Here is a 16,532-nt window from a genome sequence, read left to right on the forward strand (position 1 = left end):
CATCCGGTTGACAAGTCGGTAATTATTTGACAAAGCGCGAAAGAAGAAAAACTACCATGCGCAGCTTGCGGCGGCCGCAGCAACTAAAGGCTGTGACGACGGGAGGAAATGCACCGTGACTGGACGATTTCCAAGGTTAGCACTCAAACGAGTTTCGGTTTCGGTACTGTAAAACAACATGCTTGACATCCGATGGCATCGTTCGATGGGCATTCTCGATATCTCAGTAATCGTCGTATCGCCCTTCTGCCATGTTGTCGGCTGTAAAATGCATAAGATAAGCCTCCCAGGGCGGCTTGGAATCGTAGCAATCACTATAGCCGAGGCCTACGCAATGGGTGAACACCCTCCGCGTCACCGCAGATGCACAAATGCAATGCGCTTTTCCCACATATTCGGAGCTTGCCTCACTCATGCCTGTATCGTAAAAGGCGTGTTCGCACCAGGCCAAGGGTCTGCTGATCCTGGCCTGTGCCCACTGCCAGCAAGTAGTCGGTGCTTGTGGCAACAGCACGCCAACGAGAACTTGCTAGTGCGCCAGTGTCAGCCTGCGCGCGTTCTGTGAACTAGTTCGTGAAGCAGTGAACGTTACGGCCCAAAAAAAGGTGAACGCAGTATTGAAAACATGGGCCGAAAACGAAAAAGTCAACTTAAAAAAAAAAGAAAAAAGACTGTAGCCCAGGGGATTCGAACTAGTGACTTGCAAAACACTTGCAATAACATACCTAGCGCTCCAGATCACTCGGCCACGGGCGAGCGCTGCCGACATGTGAAATATAAAGTATATAATGTATAACCAGTTTACCCTTTTATTTAGTTTTAGCATTTCAAATAGCTTAGGTGACTATTTGTTGTATTGAGCTCGTGCAGTAAGCGCCCCCCAAGTTTCCACAATATCTCATGTCTAGCAATTGCATTTCTTAGACGGAAAAGCGTTCGCAGATGCGTAGTCGTGCTGCTGACCGCTGTGCTTGTTCACCCAGTGCAAAAAAGTGCTTCCCGCACCCTAGTTTTAACGGTGGACGGTAAACATTTCAGTTGATTTTATTTCCTTAGTACCTATATTGACTTCGCTGACTCTTCTCCCTTCTTTAAGAGGCCTTATATTTTCCTACTGGCGTACCAGTCAGCGAAGTGTCGCATGTGCGCTTGTGCAGCCCTTGTGTGAAGCAACCTTGACTTGGAGCTAGATACAGTGTACAAACTAACCAAGTAAAGAAAGGCACATTCTTCCATTCACAAACGTGTCCTGGCTTCGTTTCAACTGAGCGAAAGAATTGCGACAACCCGTCGGCAGCCGGCGGACTAAACTTTGGGCCGAATGACTGTCGGAAGGCCGGCGAGCCGTGCAGTAGAGCAGCCAATTGCCAGCTCATCTCCTCCTGACGTCACACGAAAATGCCACAGAAAATAGGCGAGGGTGCAGAGAGGAGGACAGCATTTTCGTATTGATTTTTCTACTCAATAAATTCGTGTAAATGCGGTCACAGTGGTCGAAACGGGGCCTAGGGACTCCGGACTACAATTTGCGCTCGTGATCCCGCAATGTTTACAAATCACTTCAGTGTCCCTTTAACTGAAGTTTTGCAACGACTTCACATCCCAGAAGCATAAGAGGGAACGTTACACGATTAGGCTAAAGCAAATGTTGGCACAGCAGGACTTCTCAGACGTACCCTAGAACTCTTTGAAATCTTAGTTCCTGAGCGTAACAGCCCTTTAATGTTATAACATGCAATAAGAGCAACTTTCCTATCACCTCTACTGGACCACACGAACTCTGCCGTCTTCACGTTAGGTTAGTTTAGGTTAGGTTACGTTAGGTGAGGTTATCAGGCCTGTGTTTTAGAGCGAAAGCTGTACTACACTACAACTTTCAAGGCCATTTCTCGCATCGCAAGTGACCTTCAGCCACCAGCACGCAAGGCTGCACATTCTTTCTTATTGCTTCACTCTCTCAGAGCCTCATCACTCCGGTACCATGTGACTAGGCCAGCCTTTTACCACTTAGCGCCGGATGGGCTGTCTGTGTGTGTGCCCTTCAGCGCAAGTGAAAGGCTGAATAATTCAGTCATCCAGTAGATGTCGTTAGACGGCAAGCTGCAGAATCTCAAGCAAGGGCAAACTTTCACGAAACACTGTATGCATAGTCTTCGCCTTAAGTTGAGATAACTAGGTTTAGAAGCGTTGGACCTGTCCAGGACGAGGTTACCACTGTTTCTGTGGGCCAAGAAATCTCCGTGCCCCACTGGACCACTGGTACGAGCGAACACTGGGAACCCACCTCTCCGGTGATGCAGAGGTTGTGCTTGGCGTAGAGGCTGTGGTCGCTCAGCGACTCGTCCAGGGGAATGCGCAGGGTCTCGTCAATGCTCACCCAGTGCCAGCCTGCAGCAGGAGGGCAAGGGGCCACCTTCACCTTAATACAGGATGCCCGGCAGCAGACAAGAGTCTTGTTCACCTACAGTATCCACCACTAGCGCAACAACCCGTGTTACACGTCCTCAAACGCACTTCAAAGACACAGCCAGCCACTTTTTGTGGAGTGCACGTCCTTTAGCTCGTATGAAAGCCAGCATTCAGGGGTGAGACAGCTGAATCAGATTTGGGAGCAGTTTTTGGAGCAGCGAAATCTTGATTTTGGAGCAGAAGAACCTCGATTTGGAGCAGAAGAATGACATATGTTATGTCACCTTAGGAGACTAAAAAAATCAAATTTTTGGTAACTCAGGGTGGGGAAGGGGGGGGGGGGGGGGGGGGGGAGAGTGGACTTTTTAATCAGTTTTGAACGTACATAAAACTGGAACAGCCTTTCAATAAAGTTTTTTCTACCAGAGTATCACAAGGTACAAACTGCAATACCTTTATGCAAACCATTTTTAAATTCTTAGGCTTTATGCATAGATAGCGTGGAGCTCCACTGAAAATATCAAATTGAAAAACTAAGCAATCGTAAGGAATTTTTATTATCATGTGAATGCCGAAATTATTATTTTTTTAATCCCAGAGTTGGCTTTACGCACAAGTGCAGAGCCAAGGCAAGGCTTGCGCAAAGCGACGTGACAGTTAACGCAGCCCCGCCCCCTCCCCCCTCCCCCCTCCCCAGCCCTCCCATTTCAATTCCCACAGTGCACATTCACTACGATCGTAATTTGAGTAACGTTGGTATGTTTAGCTACCTCTCTTTTGGCATTAAATTTCACTTCAGATAGATGAACCATTGCAATATTACTAGCTTGCAATAATAGCCGTCCCGCAATCGGACACTGCTTGAACATTTTGTGGCGATGTAGCCTGCGCCGCCACTTCTGCATTGTCGACCGTCCCATTCCCGCCGCTCGCAAGGCAGCAATAACTCAGCGTTTTATAACACCGCAATGAGCCCGAAATTTCACTTCAAGCAAAGGCCGAAACACAGCGAATTCGCGGGCACCACGTCGTTTTAGACAAACTTCATCTTTCGAGTCACGCAACTTTCCGCAACAGATCAGACGATTGAATGTAGACCCAGCCACCCCCATAACCACAACCACGGTAGAAACCAGCAAAGAGCACTCTGCCTGAACCACGAGCAACTGCTTCGCCAGGCGGCCATATTTTCGAATCTTCACCACACAAAGACGGCACCGCCGTTCCGGAGGTACGGCGCTCCGAAAATTGCCGTTTTTTCATCTACTTGCACAAGTAGTTTGTCGCCTTTCTACAGGACTTTTGAATGTTTTTCGATGGGAAAACTTTGAAAACGCACAGAATATAACATGTGCGAACCGACATTGTGACTTTTAAACAACTATCTCGGGGACAATGTGGGTTTTTTTGTTGAATGATCAATCAATTAAACCTTTACCAAGAGCACCATTTCGAGAAAATTATGTCGTCAGTAAGCATTTTTCTCCACTGAAACTGAAGAAGAGTTAAAAGCCTCGGCTGTCGGACTGTTTTGGAGCAGTTTGGCGCAATTTTTGCAATTTTCAAGCTTTTGGAGCAGCCCGGCGCAGGAAAACCAATTTGTATCAGAATTGCGCAATATGCGCAGCTGTCTCACCCCTGCATCATTTTATATGATGGGGCAACCACAAGGAATTTCTAAGCAAATTGTCAGAAATAATCCTAATTCGGCACTAAACTTTCTCAAGTCTGAAGGGTGGCACCACATAGTGTCTAAACGCAACACCACCATACGTGTCGAAACAACTCCACCAGTTCCAATGAATGATTCAAAAATTGCGCAAAGAAGCAGGAAAGACTCCACCAGTTCCAATGAATGATTCAAAAATTGCGCAAAGAAGCAGGAAAGAGTGCACTTTATTATTGTTCTAGCTGGGGACAAGTGTTCAACTACCTCTTTTCATCTCATGCACAGTTAAAAGTGTGTTGCCGTGCAGCGCACTGTCAGGGTTGCCAGCATTCATTTTGGCACACGCACGGTTGGTAGACCGAAAAATGCTGCTTTCAAACATACTAGGCCGCTATTAGAAAAACTGTTTGTGTTCAAGGTGTTCACAAGCGAAGCCCTTTCATTTGGTATAGAGAGCATATACAGTAGAACCCAGATATATCGAACTCCAAGGGATCACGAATAGTTCAATATATCGATAATTTGAAATATAAAATATGCCTATCTGAAGCTACTTTGATAACTTTGCGCATCGCTGAGAGCTTTCCAGTAGCTTACTGATTTGTTCTTCAAAGCATGGAAAAGCCTGTGAGATTTGCTTTCTTCATCTTCTGTGCCATTAAGTTCACCAAACTTATCCAAGCTTACTAATGCCATTGAAATGAGAAAATCTAGCGTTGTCCACTATGGCACAACAGTGGCAAATCTGAACACTGACACATGAGAATGCTGACAGCTCTCTGAATTCCCTTTCTAAGGCCGAGGCACTCAGCGCCAACATCTTTGCTATCTGAACACCCCTCGTCTGAAGCCGCACAGCAAAGCCACTCTGCAAATGACATGCTCAAGAAAGGCCGGGCTGTGGTCGCGCTGCCTTAGCCTTTACATCAGGAGTGACGTGCAGCATCACGCTTAAAGGAGCCATGAAGAGAAAATGCAAGTTTGTTTTATTCGAAAGATTTCGTGTTTTATAGTGCCCCCAGCGCTTGCCCGGATACAAACGATGCTTTATTCACTGAGAAATTAAACAATTTAGGTTAAAATTTTGATTTTCCCGCTAAATCGTTTGTTTTCGGAGTCTGCAATGACATCACAGGAACCGACCACTCTGCAGCCTAGAGTACCTTCATTCACGCATCCACCATACAGGGTAGAGACATGTATACGCTGGCGCCGCCATTTTGGGTCGCTCGCTCGCCGCCGAAGCAAGTCATTGTGTCAAAACCGCGCTAAAATGATCGCCGCAACGCGGTTTACTAAAGAAGTTTGAATCATATTGCCTGTTTCGCGTTGCTAGGTCTCGTGGGAAACGAAAAGAACAACGCTTTGAACCCGCTGGCCCAATTGCGGCGGCACGGGACCGTTCAAAGGGTGTCTCCGCCCTGTACAGCGGTGTTAGTGCGTTCCCGCGTTTCTTTACGTTACCAGAACCTAGATGGCGCCACCATACCATGGCAAGCCTTTGGTTTGTTTTTTAACCGTATTTAAACCTGGCTTGTTTTTGTTCTGGGAGAAAATAATCGTTTTCTGAAGCAGTGCTCGCTCGACAAATATGGTCACGTAAGACACCGTTGCTTGCGTCAATCGGCCAGTGTCATCTGAGACAACCCCAAGCCCCGTAGTGCTGTGCAGCTAAACCAAGCATGGTGTGCGCAGTACGAACAGCAGTATGCATCAGTACTTCTATGTTTACATGTGCTTTCGTAACTTCCACTGTTTGTCCCATCATTCTTATTGCTTTGTAAAAAATGTGCCCTAAATTTAAGAGCAAATCACTCGTTCGGCTAGTTTGTAAGCTCTACCTAATTTGCGTCTGCTGTGCCGGCCTCCGCCAATCGCAGAGCTGGCTCGAATGACATCATAGGTTCTGTTGCGGGAAATGGGCTGGTGGGTCGCATGGCCATTCCTTTTTTTCCTAATTATGTAGCTTATTCGAGCGAAGTTTACGTTAAAAGTGGTGTCAGTATGATTCTAACGAGGCAATCTTTTGAATGAACCAAACTTGTGTTTTCTCTTCATGGCTCCTTTAAAAATGCTGCGAGGAATTTCGAATACCTCTGCAAACAATATCTTTCCATCAGCCTATACCTGGCTAATGATGTCTGCTTTCATTGCTAAATACAAACTCTTCCGTTTTTTTGCGGCCATGGCTGTGAAACAGTTCTGCAGACAACACAAACATGCACCTCACAGCATCGGTCCCTGTTCACAAGCCACCACAGATAGCCGCTCAAGCACGCACAAAAAATGCCAGAAACCGAGCACTTCTGGTTAGTTTCCCCTTCCCCTTTATTGCCTTTCGCAACCAATCACTCGCCGTGTTCTCCCTACCATATGGCTGCCCCCCCCCCTCCCATGCTAGCATGTGAGCAGGTGTTGAAGGCCATTGAAGCGGCGCGCTGCCGCCTCCTCTTCACTGAGTGCACCAGCGCCCGCAAGAAGTCATAATCATCGTCACCTCCACTCCACAAGGAGAAGCGCACTTGCAAGGGCAGTTGCGGGGCAGTGTTTGATGCAGTGTAGACCATTTATAACGTAACCGCTTATAGTGCGGGACCGGATATAACGCGGGTTTTCGTGACCACCGGTTTGCCTCCCATAGAACTCAATGCATAAGCATACCGCTTAAGATGCAGTTGGCCGAAGCACAATACCGTTTATACTGCGGTTTTTTGGCGGGTCTGCTCATCGACCGGCGCAGCTGGGGCATCGTTTTAGGGTAGCAAAAAAAAAAAAGAAATGATGAAATCGGCCATCTGATGCAGTGCGCACCCCTTGCTCTCCTCTAACTTCGACACAGAAGCTAAAAATAGGCACCCTTTAGTTCGCGCGTACGTGATAACCACAGCTGTCCTTGCTTGATGCACCTCGTAAGATAGCGACCGGCTCCCCGTCCGCGCGTGGCAAGTTGTTTCTATTAATCGTGAACCGCATGGCCCGTTTTCGCACACGAATTGTGCACATCGGCGTTGCGCGTGCGTTTTTTTCATGCTCGCGTCTACGATTCCGCGCTCGCGGTGGCTTTTTCGCATGGCAGTGGGAGGAGCCTGACGACTTGCACTAATGGAAAGACGCGCACCTAATGGCGGGAGATTCGAAGCGCTCCGAGCCGGCTAGCCGCGCCAGAGGTGTTTACGCTAAAGTCCCTCGATCAGATGAAGGGACTTTAGTTTAGGCTTACCGCCGTGGTATTTTTTGATGGGCGCTTTCACAAGCAGCGTGGATGGCAGTTTATATTCCACTTTGCGGTCACATTATCAGCTCTTTTCTTGCATGAGCATCTTCGCTTGCTCCTCGTGCGGCATTTCAGCGAGCGGTTAGAAGTGGTCGCTGGAGCTGCCTGCACCGCTTCACGGCCAGTGCCGACGCCATGTTGCCGCCTCTTACCGCGCCGCACACACTACGTCAGTTGTATCCGCGCCAGTGTCGCCGCGCCAGTGTCGCCGCGCCAGTGTCGCCGCGCCTGCGGCGTGCGCTGCACGTTTTCGCGAGAAATCGCTCCATGCGGTTCACGCTTTAGAACGTTGTGCAGATAAGCCACCGCTCTTCCCGAACAAGCGAGCCACGTGAAGATTTCCACCACCAGTACGTTGCGCTGATAAGCAGCCGCCTTCGGCATCGTGAACGCAAGGTGGGGTAAAAAAAAAATCCCGCTGGCCTTTCTTATTATGTCCTGCGGCATCTTCATAGACGCAAAAAACGCAGCCATGGTCTTTCAAACACAAACACAACGGAAGTTAAAGCCGCACTCGCCGTTTGTAAGACCGCGCTTTTGCAATGTGTGAGACCCGGCAGCAGCGGCTGATATTAAAAATAATACGAAATAAAGACCCTTCCTTCGTTTTTAGGTGCTGTGCGTTTGGGTGATAAAAAATTTAGGATGACTTGAGAGGTAGGTGGCGATTTGGTTGAATTCACGCACGTTTTGGTTATAGTGCGGTACCGCTTATAGTGCGGAATTTTACGGCTCCCGCGACATACGTTATAAGCGGTCTACACGGTATATCAAATGTGCCCGTGATCGGGAGTTCCATACACATGTACAACAGTGCTATACTTTTGCATGGGCTTTCCAAGGGGATGTTCGGGCTGTTCGATATATGCAATAATTCGATATGCACGAGTTCCGACATATCCGGGTTCGACTGTAGTGCACAAAAATTGGTTGGCTGTCCTTTCAATAATCTGCACAAAGCAACAAAATTTGAAGAATAAAACACAGCTTAGCTGAAAGATTGTGCAAAAACATTTCCACAGCATAAAACGCAAACAGCCACAAAGGAGTGAACTCACTACTTCAAACACCATCTACAGTTTCATGCAAGGCAAGCTGGAGGCTCAGAACTGCGCCCAGCTTTCCTAGCCTGATGCGTGCCAGGACGGCTGGTTTCAGCTCACTGGCCACCGTTCCTGGCCCCCGATAAGACACTACTGTGGACCACGGAAAAGTAACGCATGCAGCTCCCTCCCCCTTCCACACAGGTCATGCAGCCTGGAGCCATTCTGGTAAGCTCTGCACCAGGCTTGTCCCAGCATGCCGTCCCAACATGCCCCCGTCCCCTGCCACAGCCAACACGCACGCTCTTCTCCGGACTCCGTGAGGATGAGCGTCTCCCGCTGGGCAGAGATGAAGTTCAGCTCCCGGGCGACGTGGCAGGCCGTGAGGGGGGCGTCGCCCGTGATCATGCACACCTGCGGGCCGAGGGAAGCAAAGCCCGTCAGCACATAGCTGCCACTGACAACAGCAATGTCGCTGTCAGGTTACCCGGGGCTCTCGCCCATCAAAAAGACTCACCAGTAGACTGCACGACACTGGAACACATTTCAGTGGGACACAACGCAGATGCCTCACTGCACTGACCATAGCACACTAAATGTTTGCTTATGACAGACTCATGCATAACGTTCATGACAATTATGAGCATCTAAAACTTGGTGCATGAAACAGTCTCGCACAGAACGTATTTACTGAACCCCACCGCGCCGGCCGTGGTGGCTCAAGTGTTGTTCTACTGAGCCCAAGAACGTGGGCTTGATCCTGGCCACAGCGGCTGCTTTCCAGATGGAGATGAAAAGCAGAAACACCAATATGCAGACATTTCGGCCCGCATTAAAAGATCCCCAAATGATAAAAAATTCAAGCCATTCCACTCAACGTGAAAGCTGTCCGAAGTGCAGAGCAGTGATTCGCCATAATGGGCTGTAGCGCCGTTATTCGCTCACTGCTACCAACCAACGGAATTCAAATTGCTGCCTTCACAGTGCTCGTGCACCCCCTGCCTGAAACTGTGCCAGTGGGAGTTCTGTTCTTTTTGTGCTTGCTTTTCTTTCCACACGTGCGGGCGTTGCAATGCCGCTTTTTTTCGCTTACTATTGTAAAAACCAACGCAACAAGCATTCCTAACTAAATGAATGCGGGCAGTTCCGGTTAGTTACGTATATTTTGCCTCAAATGTAACTACAGTTTTCTTTGCGCTAAACAATGGGGAGATGGATGTCAAGCGCCAGCGGTTCACGAGTTTTGAACGCTTATGACTACATAAACCTCTTGGCTTTCAAAGCCTATGGGTTACACTGCGACGACAGCTGCTATGACGGAACGCTGTGTGGTTCTACTTGGGTCCAGCAAGCGAGCTACGACAACAAGGCGTGCCCTCAAGTGCTCTGCACTTGAAATTAACCTGGAGCCCTCCACTATGGCGTGCCTCATAGCCCAGGTTTGGCACATAAACCCCCAAAATGTTTAGGAGCGCGAAACCCGCCCTACCCGTCTGTCGTGACGGGTGAAGCTGCCAGAGCGGTGCCTCACATCTGCACAGTCGGGGAGTGTGACGACCGGGGCTCAGTGCCAATGTGCAGCCGTGAAAGCACAAGGATAACGTCTTGTGCCACGTAGGCGCACACCCGTTACTCCTCGTGTCAGCGCATTTGGCAAAGAGCCAAGCATGCGTCAGCAAGCACAAACCAGGACCACCAATGGACGCTGCCTCGAGCATGCCACACCGAGCAACATTTACGGCCTCCGTGACAACAGGAGCCAGTGGAAGCGTCTGAGGCAAACAAAGGTGTCTCAGCAGAACCCCACAAACAGATCTGCACTTATGCACCTGCAAGTAAAACCTCGTTACAAGCGACACTGTTCCAAGAGACACTCGATTAAAGAGACCTTTGAATGAAAACAGTTTGGTAGGTTTTCCTATGTCCACCATCTTAGCAAGATTCCAACGGGAGACCTTGGTTACAAGAGACATGTTTCCCAGGTCCCTTGAGTGTCTCTTGTAACGAGGTGTTACCGTAGCAGATCTGCAGCACACAGTCCTCCAAATTTAACTTCGTGGTGTCTGACAACCGAATGGGATGGAGAAGACTTTGCCACAGCGCACAGCGGTGGTGACAGTGGGAACTTGCCACATCTGGGCACTGAGAGACGTTTAAAAATCTATGCACAAGAAATTCATGGTTAGACAAGCAGTTTGCGCTCATCTGCGAGTAACATCTGGCTAACTGCAACACCCCCCCAGGGTAAACTGGCAAGAATACAAGATGGCTTGCCCTGTGAAGACAGTAGCCCATGTCTTCAGCATCTGGCACTTCGATAAGCACGGTGGCGGCGCAGATGATTCGGAGCACAAGATTTATGAGCCCAACAAAACCAAGTGCTCTCAGTTACGACGACATAACGGGGATTATTGTATGAGTTCACCATTTTTGGGCCGTAACGTTCACTGCTCCACGAGCGAAATCGCAGAACGCGCGCATACTGACAATGACGCGCTAGCGAGTTCTCGTTGGCGTGCTGTTGCCACAAGCACCGACTGCTTGCGGGCAGTGGGCCCAGGCCTGAATCAGCACACCCTTGACCTGGTGCGAACTAGCTTTTTACGAACAGACATGAGTGAGGCAAGCTCCGAATATGCGGGAAAAGCGCATGGCATTTGAGAGTCTGCGGGGACGCGGAGGGCGTTCATCCACTGCGTAGGCCTCGTCTAGTGATAAATGATGGTTGAAAGTTGGACCTTAGAACACGATGACAATTGGCTTGGGAGGTCAAACTGTGGCTACTGTAGCTCTTTTATGTACCAGTGTGGAGGAACTTGTGCTTATGCGATCAGTCTTACAGTGTTGTTGCAGAACCACGCTCGATTATGTGATTCCTGCTAGCAGCGCAGAGGCCATGCACAGTTGCAATGCATAACAGAAAACATCACATAAGCCGGTGAGTGAAGCGCACGAGAAAAAAAGAGTGACAATGATGGACTTGTCCTACTTGTCCTGCACCCAGACACCGAGATACAGCTTTCTCGACAAGCGGGTGTAGACACTAGCGAACTGGGGAAGCTCGTTTGCGCGGCTCACTTGTTATCATCAATTGTGCACTTAACTCTTTTCGTATGCTTACATTAGGCATGAGACACCCTCTGTGGAACCCATATACTGTCAAGCCCACTTATAATGAACTACATTGTCATGCTGAATTGGTTCAGTATATTAGCAGTTCGCAATAAGCATTTTCTGCACACGAAAAAACCGCAGCGTGCATTCGGCGGGCACTCCAGAACAAAACTACCAGGGCACACTGACGCGGCTGTGAACATCGCCTGCACAGTGCTGGCTGCCGCAGTGAAGCTACGCAAGCAAGTTTATCGCCTGTCCTCCAGAACAAAACTACCAGGTCAAATGAAGTGACACATGTGAGAAAGCAGCTCATAATGTGGGTAAAAATAGTGCCATGAATCGTCACCCACACTGCTTTTAAAAACAGCCATCAAATATCAGCTGCAATAGTGAATCGGCTGCTCCACACTAACACAAGCAACACACAGCCATTCCAGTGGCCCTAGCTCTCCTGTGCTTGCGAGCAAGACATTTCGAATATCTAGCAAGCATGCCTGCCCAGCTCGGAGCCATTCAGGCAGGTGCCTTCCCCCTCACATTACCTGGCAATTACAGCCATTTCATATCCTCTCCTTTTGCAAATTTAGCATGAAATAAACACTCTCCCCAGAACCCGTGTCAAGTAGTCCACGCTGCCCAAGCGCGAACATAACACGAACGCTCCAAAATCACCCGCATTGCTGCAAGGGCCCCACCAATGCAAGACTCACGACTGGGGCACCACTCACAACACGCTGTCATAATCTACTCAAGACAGAAACCGTCGCCGGTATGGACCACCAGCTTTTCACTCCCTGGCTAAGCTCATTGACAATGCCTAACTTTGTTGCCATGTCCACAGCTTTCCTCTTCACAGTGGAATAACCCGGCATGCAGCTCAGCCTCATTAAAGCTCCAGAAGAGTGTCGATGCTTCCCTTGGGCAGTAATGTGTAACGGCACACTTCCTGTGCCAACCCCAAAAATGGTGAAGTGATGACTAAAAAGCATGAAACTTGTCACGCCTTGGGCTTCACACCCCAAGTTTAGATTTTATTGATATTTTTCCTTTTCCTACCCTCCCTTCCATCCCGGTCTTGCTAGGAAAGAACGCACAAGACAATATAAACAGAGAATGCAAAACTCAAGCGTACCTAGCTACTTCAGTGACTACTGCAGTCGTTCTTCTATTATGTCCACCCATTAACGGACTGGAGCGAAAAGACATGGCCCCATGCATGAACGGACGCACACTTGGGAGGTGCTGGCACCATGGCGACACCCAGTTGCTGCGTGGCCTATCATCTCTGTCATCTATCCTGTCTCACATCCCCCCTCGTCCCCTACTCCCAATGCCTGCTCCCAGCTTACGGCGGAGGAGGAGGAGGAGCATGCACGATCTGGCGTGCATCCCATCGTATCAGCGTTCCCCAACTCACGTGGTGGCTGGAGGCCTGGATCTCCTGGATGACAGCGAGCGAGTCACTCTTGAGGGGGCACGAGATGACCAGGAATCCAGCGAAGTCGAGCTGCTGCTCGACAGCCTCGCGCGTCACATCGCGCACCTGCTGGTGGCTCAGGGGCCCCAGCAGCCGCCGGCCCAGCGCCAGCACCCGGGCGCCCCGGCGCGACATGCGCAGGTACACCTCGTCGTAGTCCTCCGGCACCCGGGCAAACTGCGTGCACAGCAGGAACGGCTCTCTCAACACCATGTGAAAACACGGCCTGTTATTCAGACCTGGCTTTGAAAGGACCCCGCTCATCTTGTCTGTCATCATCAGCCTATCTGCGCCCACTGAAGGGCAAAGGCCTCTCCCATAGATTTCCACTTATCTCGGTCCTGTGTTAACTGCCACCAATTTATCCCTGCAAACTTTTTGATATCATCTGGCGATCTAACTTTCTGCCACCCCCTGCCTGTACCAGTGCATAATATCTCTGTCACACGAGAACTTCCAATCGCAATTGAATTGATCCTGATCAAGCTTAATCCGGATCAGGCATGGCTACAAGGCCAGTTTCAATCACGATTTAGCTGGATTTCGCTCGACTCAATCCCCTGGGGTGGAATTGTCAGTTTTGTCCGTTTCACGTCTGTTTCAAAGTGTCCATTTTGAGAAAGCAGACATAGCACATCCATTGGCTAGAGGCCTCGCAACTGCAACTACAGTCTAATCCCGCTACAACGAAGTCCACTTCAACGAAATTTCTGCTTGAACGAAATACAGTGGAATCTCGGTGATACGAATTCGGTTGATACGAATTTCGTTGTGATACGAATTTTCAAAATTCCCCGGCCAAAATGCATTGTACGCAATGTAAAAAAATTCGGATGATCCGTTCGCATTTATCACCCGGTGCGGGTGATACGAACACGCGAGCCGCGAGCAGATGACTGCGGCGTGGACGGGAGGCGGGAGTGTTTGTGCGGCCGTGTGGCCTTGGTCGCACGCAGGCACAAAATCATTAAGCGTGAACTGGATGGAGCGTTTTCTGCTCACGAAAACGCGCCGCGCAAGCCACAGGCGCGCTGACGCCACCGCGAATACCACCCGCATGCGGCGCACGGCGCGGTAAGCCGCGGCAACATGGCGGCGTCAACGGCCGCGAAGTAGGGCGGGTGGCTCGACCGACCGCTTCTGACCACTCTTTAAAGAACAAAAGAAGTTGCTTATGAATTAAGGGAGCTGATGAGTCCGAAAACGACACTGTAAAGCATCGTCCGCGCGGCTAGGGAAATCGCCTATCAAATATCCGCCACCGTGGTAAGCCTAAACATCTCCGGCGGAGCCAGCGGGCTGTCCGGAGCGCTTTCAAACTGCCGCCATGAAGAGCGTGCCTCCCCGTTGGCGCAAGTCAGCAGGCTCCTCCCACTGCCGCGCGCGTCGCGCGTCATTTTACGAGCGAGGTAAAATCTGTCATGGGGGCGAAATCGTCAGCGCGGGCGTCAAAAGAACGCGCGCGCAAACGCCGACGCACCCGAATGGCATGCGGTCCAGGCTTGAGTTCGTGTGCGCGCGTCGCGTCGGCGATGAGCGCGCGTTCTTTTGACGCCCGCGCTGACGATTCAGCCCGGCACCCAGGCGCCAGCCTCTGCCTCGGTTACCGCTAACTGCATTGGGAGGAGCCTCACGACTTGCGCCAATAGGGAGACGCGCGCCTCATTGTGATTGCGGCAATTTCGGAGCGCTAGCAGCAGCTGGCTGGGCCACCTCCGCGGTGGATATTTGGCGTAGATGACAATTTATAGTGCTTCTCCCATACTGTCAGCTCCTTTCCCGCATGAGCAATTTAATTTACACATTGAGCTCCGTTTTAACAAAAGGTTAGAAGCGGTTGCTGAAGCTACCTGCACCTCTTCGCGGCAAGAGCCGACGCCATATTGCCGCCGCCTGTCGCATGCGCAGCACATTTCCATTTTTTCTCGTTTTCTGATGATACGAATTTTCGGGTGATACGAATATTTTTGCCGCCCCTTGAGATTCGTATGATCGAGATTCCACTGTATTTCCAATTCCCCGTCAGCTAGCCATAGAAGTCAATGCAACAAAGTCCTCGCCACAACGAACCATTTGTCTGGCTTGCTTTCGCTTCAACGAAATTTTCTATGATTTGGGCTGGGTTTGAACAATTATTTTACAATAAAATAAGCATAGCGCCAGCTATCTGTAACTTTTTATACATTCAGGACGCTTAATTTCACCGAAAACCTGCGCCGTGCGCCCAGACGGCCACCCAAAACAAAAACAAACTCATAGGTGGACGCCATTGTTTGATGGTGATAACGATGGGGTAATCAGTCTTTACATGAGGCGCTAGCCGGGTTCGCCAAGCCGGAGCTATAGCCAATCCGTATCCAGTTGAAATAGCAGGAATATGGCACAGCGCCGTCATGCAGAGTCATGCGCCATCATGTATGTGTTGTGGGCAGCTGTCCTTGCAGTTTTCCTTCTACAATTCTTCAAAGTCAAAAGCAGAAATAATGGTTTCGTGTTTAGTCTTGAACCCGCGTCATCCTATCCTATCTTGGTCACGAGCGCACAGTTGCCTTAAATGCACGCGCGCGCGGCTTTCCTGCCAAGGTCAGTTGCTGCCATGCATAGTCAGAGGATAAGGTAACGGCGCTGTTCCTGCCACAAGCGAGATGGGGGCTTCCAACCGCCTAGCAGCTATCTGCAAGTAATCAGCTCGGTGGAAACGCCTTGTTGTGCAGCAATACGCTTTGCGCCTGCATTTCTTCACCTCTCCCCTCCTCCTCAGTATCGTGCTCTTTGCGTGCTGGTAAAAAAACAAATAGTCACTGGTATGTTTGTTATCTGAATAAACCCGATGTTACTGCGCATCACTCCTTTTTCTAAACATTGTATTATGCTGCCAATGATGCGGAAATATCCGGGGCCATTTTTCTTGCCCTTCCGTGCTGTGTTGGGGCAGATTTCGCCTCAACGAATTTTTCGCTTCAACGAAATTTTTTGCACGTCCCGTCAATTTCGTTGTAGCGGGATTCGACTGTACATCACGACTGAGACACACGCAAAATGGGCATTTTCTGAACAGACACACCTCCGAGTTTTGCCCCTGGTTCCCCAATCATGATTGAGGTTTGCAAAGCGCAATTGGAAGGGAGCAGTGATACTCTGGTCCTCGCTGAGTAATGCCATAGAAGGTGACAACTTCAAATAACACCACAAATTGTGTCAAATAACTCGAATCAAACAAGCGTGTCGTAACATTCATACAGCATTTACAAACTTGCATTTGTACACTCTCAACACCACAAGTGAATCCCACCAGAAAGCAAAAACAGCCTCGCCATGCATGCTACAGGCTGTGTCGAGTACAGCAGTCACTGCTGATTAATCTCGCAGTACCCGTATTTACTCGCATAATTTGCGCCCTCGCATAATTTGTGCACCCTTAAGTTTCTTTCCAGGTTTACAGAAAAAAAATTTTATTCGCATATTTTGAGCTCCCTGTCTCGCCCAAGAGAACCCATTGGCACATGCGCACAAACAAGCACGCTTTGGACGGCGGCATGGCGC

The 16,532-nt window shown here is 49.7% G+C and overlaps 1 protein-coding gene across 1 annotated transcript in view; it reads right to left on the reverse strand.

Moving 5' to 3' along the window:
- LOC144176121 (endoplasmic reticulum transmembrane helix translocase-like) overlaps window positions 1-16,532 on the reverse strand; it is a 141,554-nt gene that overhangs the window by 65,867 nt on the left and 59,155 nt on the right. Inside the window, exons 13-15 of the mRNA XM_077705196.1 lie at window positions 12,930-13,166; window positions 8,698-8,809; window positions 2,285-2,388 (exon numbers count right to left, since the gene is read on the reverse strand). Of these exons, the coding sequence (XP_077561322.1) occupies window positions 2,285-2,388; window positions 8,698-8,809; window positions 12,930-13,166 (453 nt within the window). The remainder of the gene's footprint in view (window positions 1-2,284; window positions 2,389-8,697; window positions 8,810-12,929; window positions 13,167-16,532) is intronic.

The sequence above is a fragment of the Haemaphysalis longicornis genome, unplaced genomic scaffold, assembly GCF_048455015.1.
Source record: "Haemaphysalis longicornis isolate Haplotype H1 unplaced genomic scaffold, Haemaphysalis longicornis Haplotype H1 scaffold_1, whole genome shotgun sequence".
In the NCBI taxonomy this organism is placed as follows: Eukaryota; Metazoa; Arthropoda; class Arachnida; order Ixodida; family Ixodidae; genus Haemaphysalis; species Haemaphysalis longicornis.